Here is a 16,723-nt window from a genome sequence, read left to right as displayed (position 1 = left end):
ACTCTATTGCACTTCCCCTGGTCTGAGGTGGTAAAGGCAAGTCTGGCGCAAGAGGTAACGTTCAGTAAAATCCGCATCTTAGTGAATTAGCGTAGTTACATCCCTTCGCCATAGTGCAAGTTCGTCTGGCGTAAGGGTGCGAAGTAGCGCTAGAGTAGGTCCACTTCGCTAGCAAATTTACGCCAGCACCCGTTAGTAAAACGGCGAAGTAACGAAATTACGTCATGCTGGTGAATTTTCGCTTAAGCCATAACCTTAATCTCTCTTAATCTTTTGATAATTTCTGATGACCTCTAAAAATTGGTTATCAGCAGTGGCCCAGGGCACACTGGAAATATATATACAATGTCACTGACACTCAAAAGATGGCCTAACAAGATCAGACAGCTCACATCAAAAAATTATTGGGACTTCTCCCATTGAATTATATGCAATCTAGACAGGTCTGAGATGCTGGATTTTCTGATTCAGCCTTTTCCATCCTCTGGGTTTAATAAATTCCAAAATATTGGTGATTTTTTAAAAGTCTGATTTTATTAAAAAAAAATCACTTAGTGATTTTTGTATTCGAGTTTAGTAAATAACCCCTTAATGTTTACATGATTTTCTAGTTGATTTAAGGCATGAAGATCCAAATTATGGAAAGATTCTTATCCAGAAAACCCCAGGTCCAGAGCATTCTGCATAACAGGTCCCACAACTGTATATTAAATACAGAATGTTTTGCCATGCTCGTTTTTATCTTTAATTTAACTTATGGCATGGTGGCATATGTTCTGCATTAGTGCTACAAAATGATCTCATGTTATTTAGACCATATTTTATAGCAACTGTAACTACAAAGCTTCCTCTATGTGTTAGTAGTGAATACAGTTTTTTTCCATTTAGCTATCATAGTATATTACCAATTCCTAATCCCCCATAATAAGTTGCTAATGTCAAGTTCTTGCACCATGATAATGTCCTTATTCCAGTCTCTCAAGATTTCCTTGAATCCAATAGTGCGCTATTCCCTTTGTCTTGGGTTAATTTCAGTCCTGATTCCAAACTGAATAGGCTTGATTGGTGTATCCATGGTAACCAAGTGGTATAGAAAATGGAAGAACTGCTAGTGGTACATCTACACGTTTGCAAGATACAGATGCCTTTTCATTGTTACGGGTTCTGAAATACAGAGTAACATACAGTATTCATTGACTTTAAAGAAAAAACATTCCTAAGGAGAAGCCTTTTTACAGACAAAAAGAAGCAATACATCTTTCAACAATTACAAATACAGTATAATGATTCCTCCTTTTATCATTTTCCTAATTCCACAGTAACACTACAATGTAACTAACTGTAAAAATACAGTTATTTGGCACAATGATGTAAAAGCAAAATGATGTTATCATGCAACTTAAATAAAGTTGAAATCACGTAATGGTGTGCATTTCTACAGGATTCCCCTGGGAAACCACTGCTTAATTGACACAGCGTTATGCAAAAAGAGACAGCTCAGATGATTTAAAAATCAAAGCTCATCACACATTTAATTTCATGCATCATTCTAGGGTGCACAGTAAATAAGCACTTTCCCAGTTCATTAATATTAAAGGTTGCCGATGGCCAGATGTGAGCTTTTATGTGCATGACAGTATATCATTTGCTCAGCATACAATTTGCTTTTAAAAAACCAAAAATGTGTGTCTGTGTGCTTATTTCATTGTGTGTATGGGCATAACTGTGTCTGTGTGCCTGGGGCATAACTGACCTCTAAGAAAGTTTGCTCTGGCGAACGAACGTTATTGTGGATTTTACTGAACGTTACCTCTTTCGCCAGAGTTGACTTCACCACCTCAGACCAGGCAAAGTGATAAAAAGAAGCAAGATCTTCCTCAATCTTCTGTCACTTACATCATATCTTGTGTGCTGAAAGTCAAAGTTCAAAAAACACTGGCGACTTTTCCTTTTTTAAGCGGGATTGGCTGCAAAAGACCTAACTTGGACTTTTTTTGGGGAACTGGTTTTCTCCAAACATATGGACCAATAATTTTACAGTAGGCTCATGTGCAGGGCATTATATTAACTCTCTTGTCTTTATTAAGGTTCCCTGGACATTTGTAATAAAAAGTGGTAACTTCAAGCATTTGCACCAACATTTATAATAAAGACATCCATACAACATTAAATTTCTCGCCGTATGCAAATTGACCAAACGCAAGATCACTAGCGAATTTTCAGTAGGCACAAATGAACGGTAGCGGATCCTCACTATGAAATTCCCACACAGCCAAAGTAACACTAGTGAAAAGTCGCCATTGCTCGATGTTCGGTACAAAACTTCGCATTTTAGTGAATTAGCATATTCATAGCGCATTTTTCGCCTGGCGATGCAGTGCGAGGGGTGTGAAGCTGCTGCTGGCAAAAATTTGCCCGTTAGTGAATCTGCCCCTTAGATGGGCAAGCATTGTTAACCAAGCTTAAAGAGACACCGACACCTGGAATCAAATTGTTTTTAAATATATCACTACCTATAAATGACCTATTAGATCCCCTAAGTTCCTCAATGAGGGGGCTGCCATATTTCTGCTTCTGTAGTCCGTTAGAATAAGAAACTCAAAGGGACCCAATTATTAACATTCACCTTTCTATTTTTTTCTAATTCAGAACTTCAGCAAGTACAAGCTGTCGGGTCCTATAGAAGTCAAGGGGAGCTGTGCTGAGCCTATTGGGCCATTTTTTAGCCATTTAGACCTTTAAAGGTTTTGAGATTTTTTTTTTCACTATTCATTTTCTGAAAAGCTTGAATTTTTAGGGGTTTATAGATTTTTCTGTGGATTTTTTTCCGTTTGTGCTTTCAGCGAAAAATGATCAACGTGACCTATAGGCAGCTTTTTGTGTACATAAATATTTTTCACAAGCAGTTCATTCATGTCAGTATCACTTTGACTTCTAAAGTACTATACAAGAAGGGTCACTTATGGTCATTGTTTTTACTTTGTACACTGCCTTCTACTGTTGCAGAATAGCCAAAGGGCAGAAAAAGTCCCCAAATGTTTGATCTAGGATTGTGAATGCCTTTTTGCACCGTGAATAACATTGGGATCACCCCACTTTGCAAACTACAAGTCCTTTTTTCCAATGCTGAATTGCTATAGTAGGTCAGTGCTTGTTAGATGAGCACTGACAGAGTAAATGGCACCTTGGATCTTTAACAAATATTGATCACATGGGGGTCAGTTTAATTGGTGCACTGGACTTATCCATGCAAAGGGATCTTTCTATAATTTGGATTTTCATACCATATGTCTACTAGAATATCTTGTAAACATTAAATAAAGCCAATAGGCTGGTTTTGCTTCCAATAAGGATTAATTATATCTTAGTTTGGATCAAGTACAAGCTACTGTTTTATTATAACAGAGAAAAAGGAAATCTGTTTTATTATTTATTTGGATAAAATGGAGTCTATGGGAGACAACCATTCCATAATTCAGAGCTTTCTGGATAATGGATCCGATACCTGTATATATATGATTTGCTCAATGTCTGATGGTTTTAATATCCTGCATCCCAACGTGTGAGTTCCAGAATATGTTGAAGGGAATGTCAGAGACCAAAACGACAGTGTTGGCGGAGTAATTTACTGAAGCAGAGAAAATGAATGCTGTCAGCTTTGAGAGCAGAGGAACAAAAGCTGTCAAAGATTGTGTAAAAGTAATATATCACTTAAGACAGTCTAATCTAGTGCCTAAGACCTAGGCTGTCCAGTTGTTAATAGATTAACTGCTCTGTGCCTTTTCTTTCCCTCAGTAAGGTATGTAACACAACAAGGTTTTTGCATTGTTTTATCATTACATAGGAGACATAATTAACATAATTAAACTGAATAGGCATGGGGTGCATTTGACCGACCTTTATGTGTTTGTACCTACTACAGAGCAAGTATCACTTCACCACAGTGGCACAGTACATCCTCACATCTCCATTCACCATAGTGGGTTGGTGCACCTTCGAAATTTCAAGGGTCTTCTTACAGCACCTATACTAAGAACAGGGCACACTGTGTCCAAATATCTTGCCAATGAGTTAAACAATAAGGATGTTTCAATGCTGGGGCTTATACTTATCCTTAAATTACATTAAAATTGGTCAAAGTCTGTACTGCAACAAATATCTTAGTCTAATTCACACCTACATCCCCATATGTAATAAAAGGAACAATTCTTGTGCAGCAGCGGCAATTTTACCACTGGGTGGCTGACCTATCATCCTTGGTCTAACCTACCTGAAGGGTCTTCGGCACATGGCATTTTGCATAAGTTTGTAGCACTTGGAAATTTATTATAAATAATAAAGAATCCATTTTGCACTTTCCCTAGAGAGATGTGTGTAAAATAAAGTGTGATTCTGTTATATATTATGAAGAATACCATCTTTATAAATCTTTTAATTTAGAATGTAGAGACTTATCTAAGATTGCCCTAAAAAGGTACAGTGTTTCTAGGCAACAACGAATCTCCGGGAAATGCCTCCTCAAATGAAAGAGTATAAAATGTTTAAAAAACATCTGGAACCAAGTGGAAATTAAACACATAAAGGGTTAAATAATGATACTCTAAGGCTATTAACATGTGGTAATCAGTGCTTACTTATTAATGAATTATTTAACTGAGAAATTTGGTTTTCCAGTTTCTACCTGATCAGAGACTCTATTAAATGGCTCCTGGCAATGTGCATTATCTGCTTTTTATTGGTTAGTGAACAAAAAGGTACTCTAAATAATATACAGAATCTGTACATATATAGATCAGTGGAAAAACAGATATCATGTCAGGCCAATAAGCTAGACAAAGAATTTATTTTGAAAAGCCCTTTCACCAAACCAAGCAGAACCTCAGAAGACACAACATCATTAAGCTCAGATTTCAGCAGAGAAGGCATCCCATAGGGGAAAAGATGCTGTTGCCTATGAATTTAAAATTAGCAATCAATGAAGAACTGATAAGCACATTACTCTAATTCCACTGATTACATGCAGGTTTATAAAATATTTGATTGTTGCAATAACACTGCAGAAAAAAAAGCTAATAATAACAAAGTCTTGTTTTGAAAATTGGGCCATTTCAAACCCCACGTGATACCGTAAAAAGACATAATGTAACAAAAACAGTAGTCTAGAAATGTTGTGAAGCTTTATTATGGATTTAAATAAAGCCATCTGTTCTCATTTATCATTCTTTGTAAAGATCTTAGGACAGTGGTGTCAAAACTGTAACTCTAATACACTAGAATGTGTCCCAGCCAGGTCATTCATGGTGATGTTTTGGGCATAGTGCTAATTTACAGCTTTGTATTACAAAAATGTAATGTATAAAGACTGGAGTGACTGTATGTCTAACATAACAGAACACTACTTCCTGCTTTTCAGCTCTCTAACTCTGTGTTAGTCAGTGGAATCCAAGAGAGTTCTGTTCTGACACCCAGTCACTCCAGCCTTTATAGATTGCATTTTTGGCTAACTAACTGTATTAGAAACATTTTTCTATTTTGCACAACCTATCCATTAACCCAATTTTTATTTTTATACTGAACAATTCCTTACGTGTTTCTGGTACTACTATGGTTAAGGGAAGTAGTAACCCAAAACACATAAGGAATTATGCTCTGATATTTTTAAGCTGAGCAAATAAAGATTACTATTTTTATTGGAGAATTGGGTGCAGTCTATATTTTTTCTGTTTGTATATAAAGTTTGCGAACACTTAGGAAATTGAAGCCTCTTTCAATTAGCTATAGTATAACGAGAGATTCAGCAACTTAAAAATAACCCTTTTTTGGCTAAATAAATATACCTTCCCAATCGCCCAAATGGGTACTTTTTAACTCCACTGATCTATACAAAGCAAATAATTTTTTGGGTGAAAACACATATAAACTGTCCACTCCAGCGTCTTTGTGCAAGTTGCTTATATAGCACGGAGGCAGTGCTGTAAGGCTCCGTTATGAATGCAAAAAATATGGTGAGAAAAATCAATGTTTGCATTGCATTTGCATGTTAAGTAATGAATCACAGGAATTTGAATTATTTATATCTTTTTGTTCTCATTGTGAAATTCAGTAGACAAGCTGTTTTTTTATCGTTATATACCAGTGACACAAAGAACTTCTGATTTTAAAAATAAAACCAATGTTCTATGCTGAAAGGGAACCAAATATTTTTATAGGCAAAAAATATTTAAGTAAAGCACTAAAGCTAGCAATTATTACCTATATATCCATGTTAATTAACAAATATATACAAATATATATATCATTTTTCCATTGAAAACAAAAAATACATATATTTGAATAATTTTAGGAATAATACTACTGCTTTATAATTCTCATAATTCCAGTTTTTATTGTTCAACTGGAAAACAAAAAAGCAGACAAAAAAACATACACATTTACGCTAAGCTCCATCTAAAAGACCCAACATTTGAATTGGTCATGTGCTTGAAATACATAGTTGAACATAGTAGAAATAATTCTCTCAGTTTGACATCCAGATTAAAAAATTAACAGACAAATCATCAAAGGTGTTCTATATATAGTATAACATAGCATTCTATTTAAAATAAGTGCAAAAATAAAAAATGAGAAGACTTCACCTTAACACCAAGGGGCAGATTTATCTCAAGCTTGTGTTTTGTTCTCAATTAGAGGGGAAAAAAACAAGAATGTTCTTTAAAACCTCGAATAGTCACTATTTATCAAAGAAAAATACCATGAAAAATGTAATGGCAAGTAAAAACAGCCGAGTTTCTATAGAAGTCAATGGAAATGGTCACAAACAATTTTCTCAATCTATTTTAATAAATTGGCCTCTTTTTATAGAGATCTGCGATAAGACTTCTTTTATAAGCAACGTTTATTTTAAAATACTTTGGGCTCATTTACCAAACTGTGAAATTGGGGAATTTTAAAGGATTACCAGCACATCAAATTTGAACATGTTTATTAACTTTCTGGACTGCTAGAAAACTTTTTAACGATTTCACTAATTTATTAATCCAGATTGGTCTCAGTTTTCTAGAATATGTTTGACTACTTTAAGCATATGAACACCTTTCTGTTCCATGAGGTGTTAATGTTCAGGGGCAGAGGGGCAGATAACATCCTTCCAAAACGTTTCATGCCAATAAAAAATGTATTACCGATTTTGAGAATTCTGTAAATTGAAAAATATTGTTTGATGTACAGTAAATGCATATTTTTTATAGAATGCAAAGCATCATTACCACTTGGTGATATACCAAAACTTTCTGAATCAGCCCTTATTTTGCAACATATTTATTTTATACTGTAGATATTAGACTATCCAATAGTATACTATAGGGCATGCAGTTATTAATTTCTAATATGCAACCAAAGTTTACAAACCAAGTGCTTCAAACTTATATTGTTAACTTGGCACTAGTAGTATTGATTATAGTATTAACTTTTATATTTCAGAGTAATATAGATAATTTGAACACAGCTATAATAAATATAAACCAAATTAAACAAATATTTAACAATGATACTAACAGCTTAAGACACCTATGTATCAAAACAAATATAACATACACGTGACCTATTTAAGCAACAGTTTAAACTGTAGTTTTTATTAAATTACAGTACAGTCCTTAAAAAATTAAATGAAAGGAAAATATTTTTGAAAATTTTACATACATTATATAAGAATAAAAAAAAATCTGTTTTTATAGCGATTGTATTCCATCAAGGATATCGGGGTTGTTAGTGCAATTGACTGCTGACCTGCAGCATTTACGGGATTATTCTCAGAAAATCCATTTAATAAGAGATTTTGGTTGCGTTATCACTTCAGTGGATTTTGAACATTTGCAGCCAATACCTTATTCAATAAACTTTGTATATCCAAGCTGTTGCATTTGTGTCCAACATATATTCTCAATTAATGTAATATCTTCCTTAGGCATATTAAGTTTCCAAGTATTTAAACTTGATGGTGAAATCTCTCCTTCTTGTGGAAGGTAAAATAAGTTTGTGGTACTGGCAAAAAGTATTTGGTTTAAACTTGCAGGAGAAACGGGTATTCCAAAAAATGTATAGATTTGTTCTGCTGTTTTCTGTGGTGAGTTTATAATGTCTTCAAATCTAACCAAGAGATAATTTATAGCAGGCAAATTTCTGTTTATCCTCCTTGCTGCAGCTGTGTTTGATAACCACAAGTGGGACAGTTTTGAAAGGGGGTTTGATTCTGAATCAAAGACTTCATCTTCTAATGATTCATATTCAAATGCGTAGCCTGCTTTAGACTTACATTTTTGTTTTTCTTCTTCTTTGAATATTTCATATAAACGCTGAGGGATATTCCTCAAAGAGAATAGATTAGGCCTACTTTTGTACAGCAATGTATAAATCCATGAACGAGGGTCTCGAACAACGAATAGTGCTCTCAATGAAGGTCCAATAATATTTTGAATAAAAGGAACTTTTAATGTCCAGCTTCCACTACTTAAACCAAGTACAGGCTGAGCATTTGGAAACGTCATTAATTGTTTTTTAAGGTGTCTAATGTACTCCGCATCTCTGTCATAGCTACCTTTGATTCTATTTTTTTGTTCTGGAAATGGATCCCTTCTTTTGAACCTTCTTTTTTTATCCTTAGTGATGATACTGTGATGAAAATTTTTTGGCTTGCTAGGCTCATGCAAATCAATGTTTTGCAAATGAATTTTTGTATTCTGAAGTAGTGACTGCAGCCAACCTTGGATTAGTTTAAAACGTCCTTCCTGAACATCAGAACTACTCCATTCGCATGCATCGACAAATGAATCAACCTTAAACTCTCCATCTGGAATATCAATGTAAGCAGTGGGGACTCTAATGTATATGAAATCCGAGCTGTTGAAAAAAAGCTGTTTCAAAATCTCAGCTCCTGAACTGGGAAGAGAAGTGATAATTACAACTGGCAGATCTATAGATTGCCTTTCATATTTATTTTCAGTGTCTGCAATTTCACTGTTCCACTTAGCACAAATGGGTTGCGTACATGTACTCCATACATCTAATAATTCAAAAAAATAAACTGTAATAATCAATACTAGGATCCAACGCATCAGCTTACTAAAGGAAATATAAAACCTCCAGTTAAATGCTAAAATTACCAAACCTATGCACAATGTCAGTCCAATCATTACATTTACTTTAAAGCCAAAGTGAAATATATTTAAACCAACAGATTCATGTTTTCTTATATGATCAACTCCTAAGCCAAACCGTACTATTTTCTCATGATTCTCAACTTTTGCAAATCCACCAAATCCAAGAAAGCTAAATCGAGCCTCTAAATCATTATATTCAGTTACTACCGACACAATATTTTCAGTATTGTTAATCTTAATGGACATCTTAACCCCATATTTGCTATCATCTAGAAATTTTAGATCGGATACATTAACATATGGCCCAAAGAACAAGTATGCAATTCTTGAAATTTTGTCATTTAATGGAAAGGTTACATTTACAAATTGTGTCCAGCGTTTCTTAAACTCAGCAGCCTGCTCTGCTTCTTGTATCCTGGCAGAGGGGCTATTACCATTTTGGTCTAACCAAAACATTTTGTAGTGAGCATCCCAGATATCCATCATGGCACCATTGTATTTGTTTAAAAATCTGAAAGCAACATATTTAAAATCAATATCCAGATTGTGGAAAAAGGCACTGGCTAGTGATATTGGGGAATCTTGATACTTTTCTATATGATCAATTACCAGAAGAGTCTGGTGATTTAAAAGCAGTAAACCACGGTAAACACTCTTTAATCTCATGGAAGACGAATAAGCAGAAACTGCTTCACCACTTACAAATATCATTTCTTCATGCTGATTGGCTGATATAATCTCACCAGATGCATCACCATATTCTTCTGTAGTCCATTTAAGCCACTGTGAGCATTCTCCCAATTGTCCTTCCCAAGGTTTATTACACTGACTTGTAGGTGATGGAGCAAAAACTAGTACATTATTTAAATAACTCATTTTTGGTCCATATAACGCTTCAGAGACAAAAACTTGTCCATTGGGAGCAAATGTAAAGGAGTTTTGATCTGGATGCTCATGTCCTGGATTGAAACTTCTCCATCCATCCACCCAAGAGTATGGTTGAAAATGAACAATATCGTAAACTGCACGACCACCAAGCTTTCCAGATTTAAAAGAGAAAAATGTATTAGTTTGAGTATTTGGTAATCCAGCTCCATAAGTTACCACACCCCAGTTTGGAAACAAGTGCATTTTTGCAGTGCCTTGATCAGTAGGAGGATGCAAAGAAAGATCAGCATTGTACCATAGATATTCTGTATGAAGGGTGCTCCACCTCTGTGCTGTGGATGGTACCATAGGTCCATCTTTAGGTCTGTGTTTTCGAATCTGATAGGCTAGCCAATTCCCAAGACCATTCTTTAGAATAAATGTGTCCAGAAACACCAACTGGCTTTCAGGACCATAAAACCAGTTATAATTTGAATCTGCTATTCCAACAGTTCTCTGAAAACCTGGCAGCAGGGTAGAATAATAAAAGTAGAAGTGCATTTTTAACCAAGTGTTCTCAAAGTGATTGATACCAAAATGTCGATGTGCTAAAAAAACATACTGAGTAATAGACTTAGAAGTATAACTTCCATAAGCAACACCTTCATCCAAAGAGCCATCAACAACATGATTGAGAAGAAACATTGTCTTTTCCATTACATCAACCACAGTTTGTTTCCAAAGATTAGCCTGGGCTTCTCCATAACCTTGTACAACCAAAGCTCCCATAAGCAGTGCTAGCATATTAGTAGCTTGGTGGTTGTGAAGAAACTGTTTCCCCCATGAGCGAACTTTAGAATATTCATACATTTCTTCACTGGCATTTTGAATCTTTTCTAAATATCGCTGCCTTTTATTATTATCAAGTGAACTATACAGAAAGTCAAAGGCTGTGGCAAAGCCAGTTAATGAATGCCCAAGAGGTACTTCATCCCCAGGAGCAGTCTGGACCAACCAGTCTTTGTAATTTGCCATTCTGTCCATATACTCAAGTGCAAAAGCAAATGCTGTTTTATCATCTGGAGAAAGCAGGCAATACAGTGCCAAAGGAGGAAGATTATTTCCATAAATTTCATTCCATTTTGCCGTAAAATCAGCATGCTTTGGTGGAGGCAAATAGTATGATGGATTAGAGAGCATCTTCATTACAGCATTTCTAATTGTCCTAAATAAATGTATGTGACTAGTATGAGATTTTTGCCTTAATTCGTGAACATCTGTAGCATCGAAGTACAAATTTGGATGTAAAAGGCCACTCTTTGGTTTGGTGACAGATGTAAATTCATATAATTTGTGATATTGAGCAACATTATTTGTCAGCAGCAACCAGTCAGATGAATTGCTATCAGATTTATCAATGAGTAAGAACATAAAAGTGGTAATAAATAGAAAAATATAGTGTTCCGTTAAGTTTAGAGCCATGGTCCATTGGGAGAATAGTCAGTTATACATATTTTTATAGACCTAGATTATATATTCAAAAAAATTGTGTTGCATTTGTATAGGAGGTGACATTTATACAGGATTATAGTCTCTTATCTTTTATATTTTTATTGAAAAATACCTAAATAATGTGTTATTTGGAATTATTAATTTATAAGCAACAACCTTGATGGTTATTTGCATACCTTATAACGTATTAAAAAAAATTAATATATATCTTGCTTAACAAACTTATTGATTTTCATATTTACCTAAGGTGATGAAATATTTTCTTAAAAAGCTATATAGCAAGATATTGTGTTTTTAAATTATGTACATAATATTTTGCTGTTATATCAATCATAAAGTTTTTTTTTATAATTAAGAATTATTCCTGAACGTAGCACAATTCAGAATTATACTTTATGAAATGCCATTCATATATTTTTGCAGTTTGCCAGCAATTCAAATGTCAGATGCATCCAGTAAAGTAAAATTCAATCCATGTTGATTAGTAAAGATTGTTCTTCCATTCTGTGTATTTGTACATCGACATTTTCTGAAATCCAGCATCTGCCTTTCCAATTATTCCTGATTGTATTCTTCATTTTGTGTTTTGTATTGGAAGGAGAACCTGCAGAGAAGAGTTAAACAAATGTCATAGGAGGTAATAAGAATATAAGAGTATGTACTATACAAATATACTAAGATATATATTGTAGAGAAATAACTAGAGAGTAACTATGAAATTGATTTGATTTCTAGTATTAATAAACCACTAATATTAATGTAACCATAAAATACAGCATTTGTAGCCATATTCATTTTAGGCTTTAGTTCACTTTTAAGTTAAGTTTTTGTATAATATAGAAAATCCAATTATTAGCCACTTTTCAGTTTTATTTCTTATAGGTGCCTTTCTCTACTACCTGCTTTCAGTTTTCAGGAAGGTTAAAAAATGTAAAAAAAAAAAAAAGAGGTTAAATAAAAAAAACAGAAATAAAAAATTAAAATCAGCTGCATATTAAACATATGTTGGGGCATCTATCCAAATTGGTGATTTGGGGACCATAGATTCAGGACTGTGACAAAGTAAAAGGGTGGACCTAGTTGAGAGGAGAACTGTTTGCACTTGCTTATGCAGTTTTTATTTATATTAATAGGAAGTGGCATTGGTAGTTTCAGGCATTTGCCCGCTAAAACAGTGCTGGCGGCATGGCACTAGCGGGGGTAATTTTTTTGAACAATAACTACTATTTCTCCCAACCGGAGTGCGGGCTCTACTAGCCCACAGCTCTGTCGGGATAAAAACAAACAAGGTCACCAGTGCCCTTTAATAAAAAAAGATTTTTTAACTTCAGTTCTCATTAATTTCATCTCCAGACTATAGCAATAACAGAACAAAATTGGTGATAGCCATAAGAACTATTATAAATTGTAGGACTGTTTGATTTGTAATGCAGTAAAATGTGTTATAAATACTGTATGTCTGACCACAGTCTGCCTTGCATATTTCATAGACATGTTTGTACTATGTAACAATACAAAATCATACTCTTCACTGCTTTGCGTTTAGACTTTCTGCCTAATTCAATTATAACCATCAGACACAGTATCACTAAATACCACAGAAATCAATAGTAAATTGGGCTTGTTCAGTCATGCCTCATTCACCTGACAGCAATTTAATCTATTTGATGGCAGCAACAAATAACTGAACAAATAATCGAACTGAAATCTATGAAGCCATTCACATTAACAGCTGTCACGGAGGCTCTGCTACACCTTATGGAGATACACTGAAATCATGATTCTCACTATGATATACAATACTTCATCTAAGTGCAGCAATGTAGCAATAGGTGGGACTAAAGGTGGCCATACACGGGCCGATAACAGCTGCCGACAGACCATGTCGGCCCGTGTATGGGGCCCTCTGACGGGCTTCCCCGATCGAGATCTCGCCGAAAGTCGGGCAGATCTCAATCAGATGGGACAAAAAATCCCATCGGATCGCGGCCGCATCTGTTCGTTGATGCGGTCCCGCGATCCGCCCGCTCGTTCCCATTCGTTAGGATCTGATTTTTGGGCCCTAGGGCCCGCGATCGGATCAGCCCGATATTGCCCACCTCAAGGTGGGCATATCGGAGAGAGATCCGCTGGTTTGGTGACATGCAAACTTTTTTGCAACTTTTGAACTAGAAAAGGTACAAAAAAATGTTAAAGGGATACTGTCATGGGAAAAAAAAAAATTTCAAAATGAATCCGTTAATAGTGCTGCACCAGCAGAATTCTGCACTGAAATCTATTTCTCAAAAGAGCAAACAGATTTTTTGTATATTCAATTTTGAAATCTGACATGGCTGCTGGGGGGGAAAAGGGAGGGGGTCATATCACTCCAACTTGCAGTACAGCAGTAAAGAGTGATTGAAGTTTATCAGAGCACAAGTCACATGACCAGGGGCAGCTGGGAAATTGATAATATGTCTAGCTCCATGTCAGATTTTAAAATTAAATATAAAAAAATCTGTTTGCTCTTTTGAGAAATGGATTTCAGTGCAGAATTCTGCTGGCTGCATGTGAAGCTGAAGGATGATCTGACTGCAGTTTTTATCATTTGCACAGCATTTGCCTTCAAATGACGGTCAAACCTTGCGCTAAAGATGTAAATAAAATTGCATCAACACAATAACAGCTCAATAAAGTTGTAAAATTACAGTAAGACTCTATTTGCCTTCTCTGACGTGTTAAGCAATATGTGCAAAATGGCGTAATGTAATATATAAGTCGCAATGTTTGTACCAGGTCTACCTAGACCAAGCAATAGTATATACAGTGGGTATGCTTTCAAACAGGTAACTTGTAATTTCTGCCATCTGATTGGCTTCTATGGATTACTATACTTAGTACACTGTTATTAGATTACCGATAATCATTAATATATATATATATTTTTTTTTTTTCCATTTTACAAACTATCCATAAATGGTGTATGGGAACACCACTATTCTCTGCACAATCAATGGCTGCATGGAATGGCAGAGTATTAGCAAATCAATATCAGCATCCCTGTCATAACTGCCTGTTCATTGTTTTTTGATTTTTGTTGGATATATACAGCCTTGTATTTGGTCATCGTGATGTGCATTTGAGCCAGGTTCTGTGTAAATAAAAATTAGATTAAAGATAATGTTGTTCTGTAGTGGAATGTAGTGGTATGTCCGTATGCTATATTTAAATGGACACTGCTTCATTTGTATTTAGGTTTGGTTTGTACGTCGCTTAAAGGGGGTGAAGGGAAAAGGCAATTAATAGAGGTAGGATGTCACTCTCATTTTGAGGAAAAAACTATTAAACTAAGGGGCTGTTCACCTTTGAGATAACTTTTAGTATGATGTATAGAGTGATATTCTGAGACAATTTGCAATTTGTTTTTTATTATTGTAGATTTTTGAGATATTTAGCTTTTTATTCAGCAGCTCTTCAATTTGCATCTTAACCAATCTGATAACTAGGGTCCAAATTACCCTAGCAAACAAGCATTGATTTGAAAAAGAGACTGGAATATGAATAGGAGAGGCCTGAATAGAAGGATCAGTAGTAAAAAGTAACAATAACAATACATTTGTAGCCTTACAGAGCATTTGGTTTTTTTTAGAAGGGAGTCAGCGACGCCCATTTGAAAGCTGCAAAGTGTCAGAAGAAAAAGGCAAATAACTATAAAAAAAATAAACAATGAAAAACCAATTGAAAAGCTGTTTAGAATTGGCCGTTCTATAACATAATAAAAGTTACCTTAAAGGTGAACCACCCCTTTAAACCTTTTCAACCCTTTAACAAAAAAAACTTACCCCCCCACATAGACCCTACTCCCTCCTCCCCCAGCCTAACTGTCCCCCCAGGAAATTCCCCATACTTTATACTTACCCCTTGGTGCAGATTCTGCCATCAGAGTTCCACACAGCCATCTTCCGGGTCTTTGTATCTTCTTCCGGCGCTTCGACAATTTTCTTGAGTTTCAGGGCGCATGCACAGTTGTCGCAAACCGGTAAATTGCTCCAACTGTGCATGCGCCAACATGCCGATCTCCCACTCAGCTTACCGAGGACCCGGAAGATGGCTGCGTGGAACTCCTATGCCAGAATCTGCACCGAGGGGTAAGTATAAAGTATGGGACATTTCCCTGGGGGGAGGAGGGAAAGAGTCTACGTGGGGTTGGGGGGGGTTACAAGTTTTTTGTTAAAGGGTTGAATCCTCCTTTAAACCAGGAATGTTCAAAATTAGAGAGAAATTCTGATATTGGCCCTGTTTACTGGTTCATGCATGACTAGTTTGCATTGACGTTGAAGAAGCAGCATGTCATATGTACGGTTTGTTGTGGGTTTTGTGTATGTTCATTGATATTAGGAATTCTAAATATTTATATAATCCCTAGGAGAAACGCACATCATGTAGCTGGCTGCGCAAACACATACGACACACATTATATTACGACTAATACGTTTAGGCAGTGTCCTGGAGAATGTACTAACTAAGACATGAGAGAATGCGACGTGTGAAGCATTACTATGCACTGTATCTTTAATAAGTCCCCCCCACATATCCGGCATATGGAATACAACTAAAATACAAACAGGAAAGGATAACAATAACTTATTAGCTTCCACTAGATGGAGCCTATGCCTTAATTGTTTCCTTCCCAATCCAGACAATAATACTGTATGGGGAAAATGCTTAAACTTCCCCAAAACTGGAGACTAAAAGTGTCAAGCGGAGACTACAGCACATATTTCAGCATGCGTTCTTCCATTGGCATCCCCAAACACTTCACATTCCCAGCCAGTGGCAGGGCACAGTACTTACCACACAGGCGGCAGATGACATGTGGAGACACTTACAGGGGGGGTTAAGGGCAGGCAGCACTGCAGTTTTTAAAAGGTTTGGTCATTTTCTGCACCAAAATCTGACTTCAGGTTTATCACTGCTCTGGCTGCATTTTCAGAACCCCCTTCTCTGGGCAAAACCATTTTGCTGCACCATCTTAGAAGTGCAAGCTACGTTAGACCCTCTCCCAATAAATGGAAGAGTCTGTGTTGCCTTGCCTGCCCATGACAGAAGCACAAACTGCTTTCCCTTTCTGCGGCAGCTGGAGCAGCAGCACCGTCTCTGGAGCAGCCTCCTCTCACATAATCATCTTTACTCGCCCGGCTCCTATCTCT

The 16,723-nt window shown here is 35.9% G+C and overlaps 1 protein-coding gene across 1 annotated transcript; it reads right to left on the bottom strand.

Moving 5' to 3' along the window:
- Positions 1-6,358: 6,358 nt before the first annotated feature.
- Positions 6,359-16,505, bottom strand: dsel.S (dermatan sulfate epimerase like S homeolog). Its single transcript, XM_018223616.2, has 2 exons — positions 16,368-16,505; positions 6,359-12,138 (listed from the first exon to the last, which is right to left on the bottom strand). The coding sequence occupies exon 2, from the start codon at positions 11,502-11,504 to the stop codon at positions 7,884-7,886; it is 3,621 nt and encodes a 1,206-aa protein (XP_018079105.1). The 5' UTR covers positions 11,505-12,138; positions 16,368-16,505; the 3' UTR covers positions 6,359-7,883.
- Between the last annotated feature and the right edge of the window lie 218 nt (positions 16,506-16,723).

The sequence above is a fragment of the Xenopus laevis genome, chromosome 6S, assembly GCF_017654675.1.
Source record: "Xenopus laevis strain J_2021 chromosome 6S, Xenopus_laevis_v10.1, whole genome shotgun sequence".
Taxonomy (NCBI): Eukaryota; Metazoa; Chordata; class Amphibia; order Anura; family Pipidae; genus Xenopus; species Xenopus laevis.
This window is presented reverse-complemented; position numbering and strand designations above follow the sequence as displayed.

Excerpts from the sequence above, each read along its gene's own strand:
- dsel.S (XM_018223616.2), bottom strand. The coding sequence starts at position 11,504 with ATGGCTCTAAACTTAACGGAACACTATATTTTTCTATTTATTACCACT.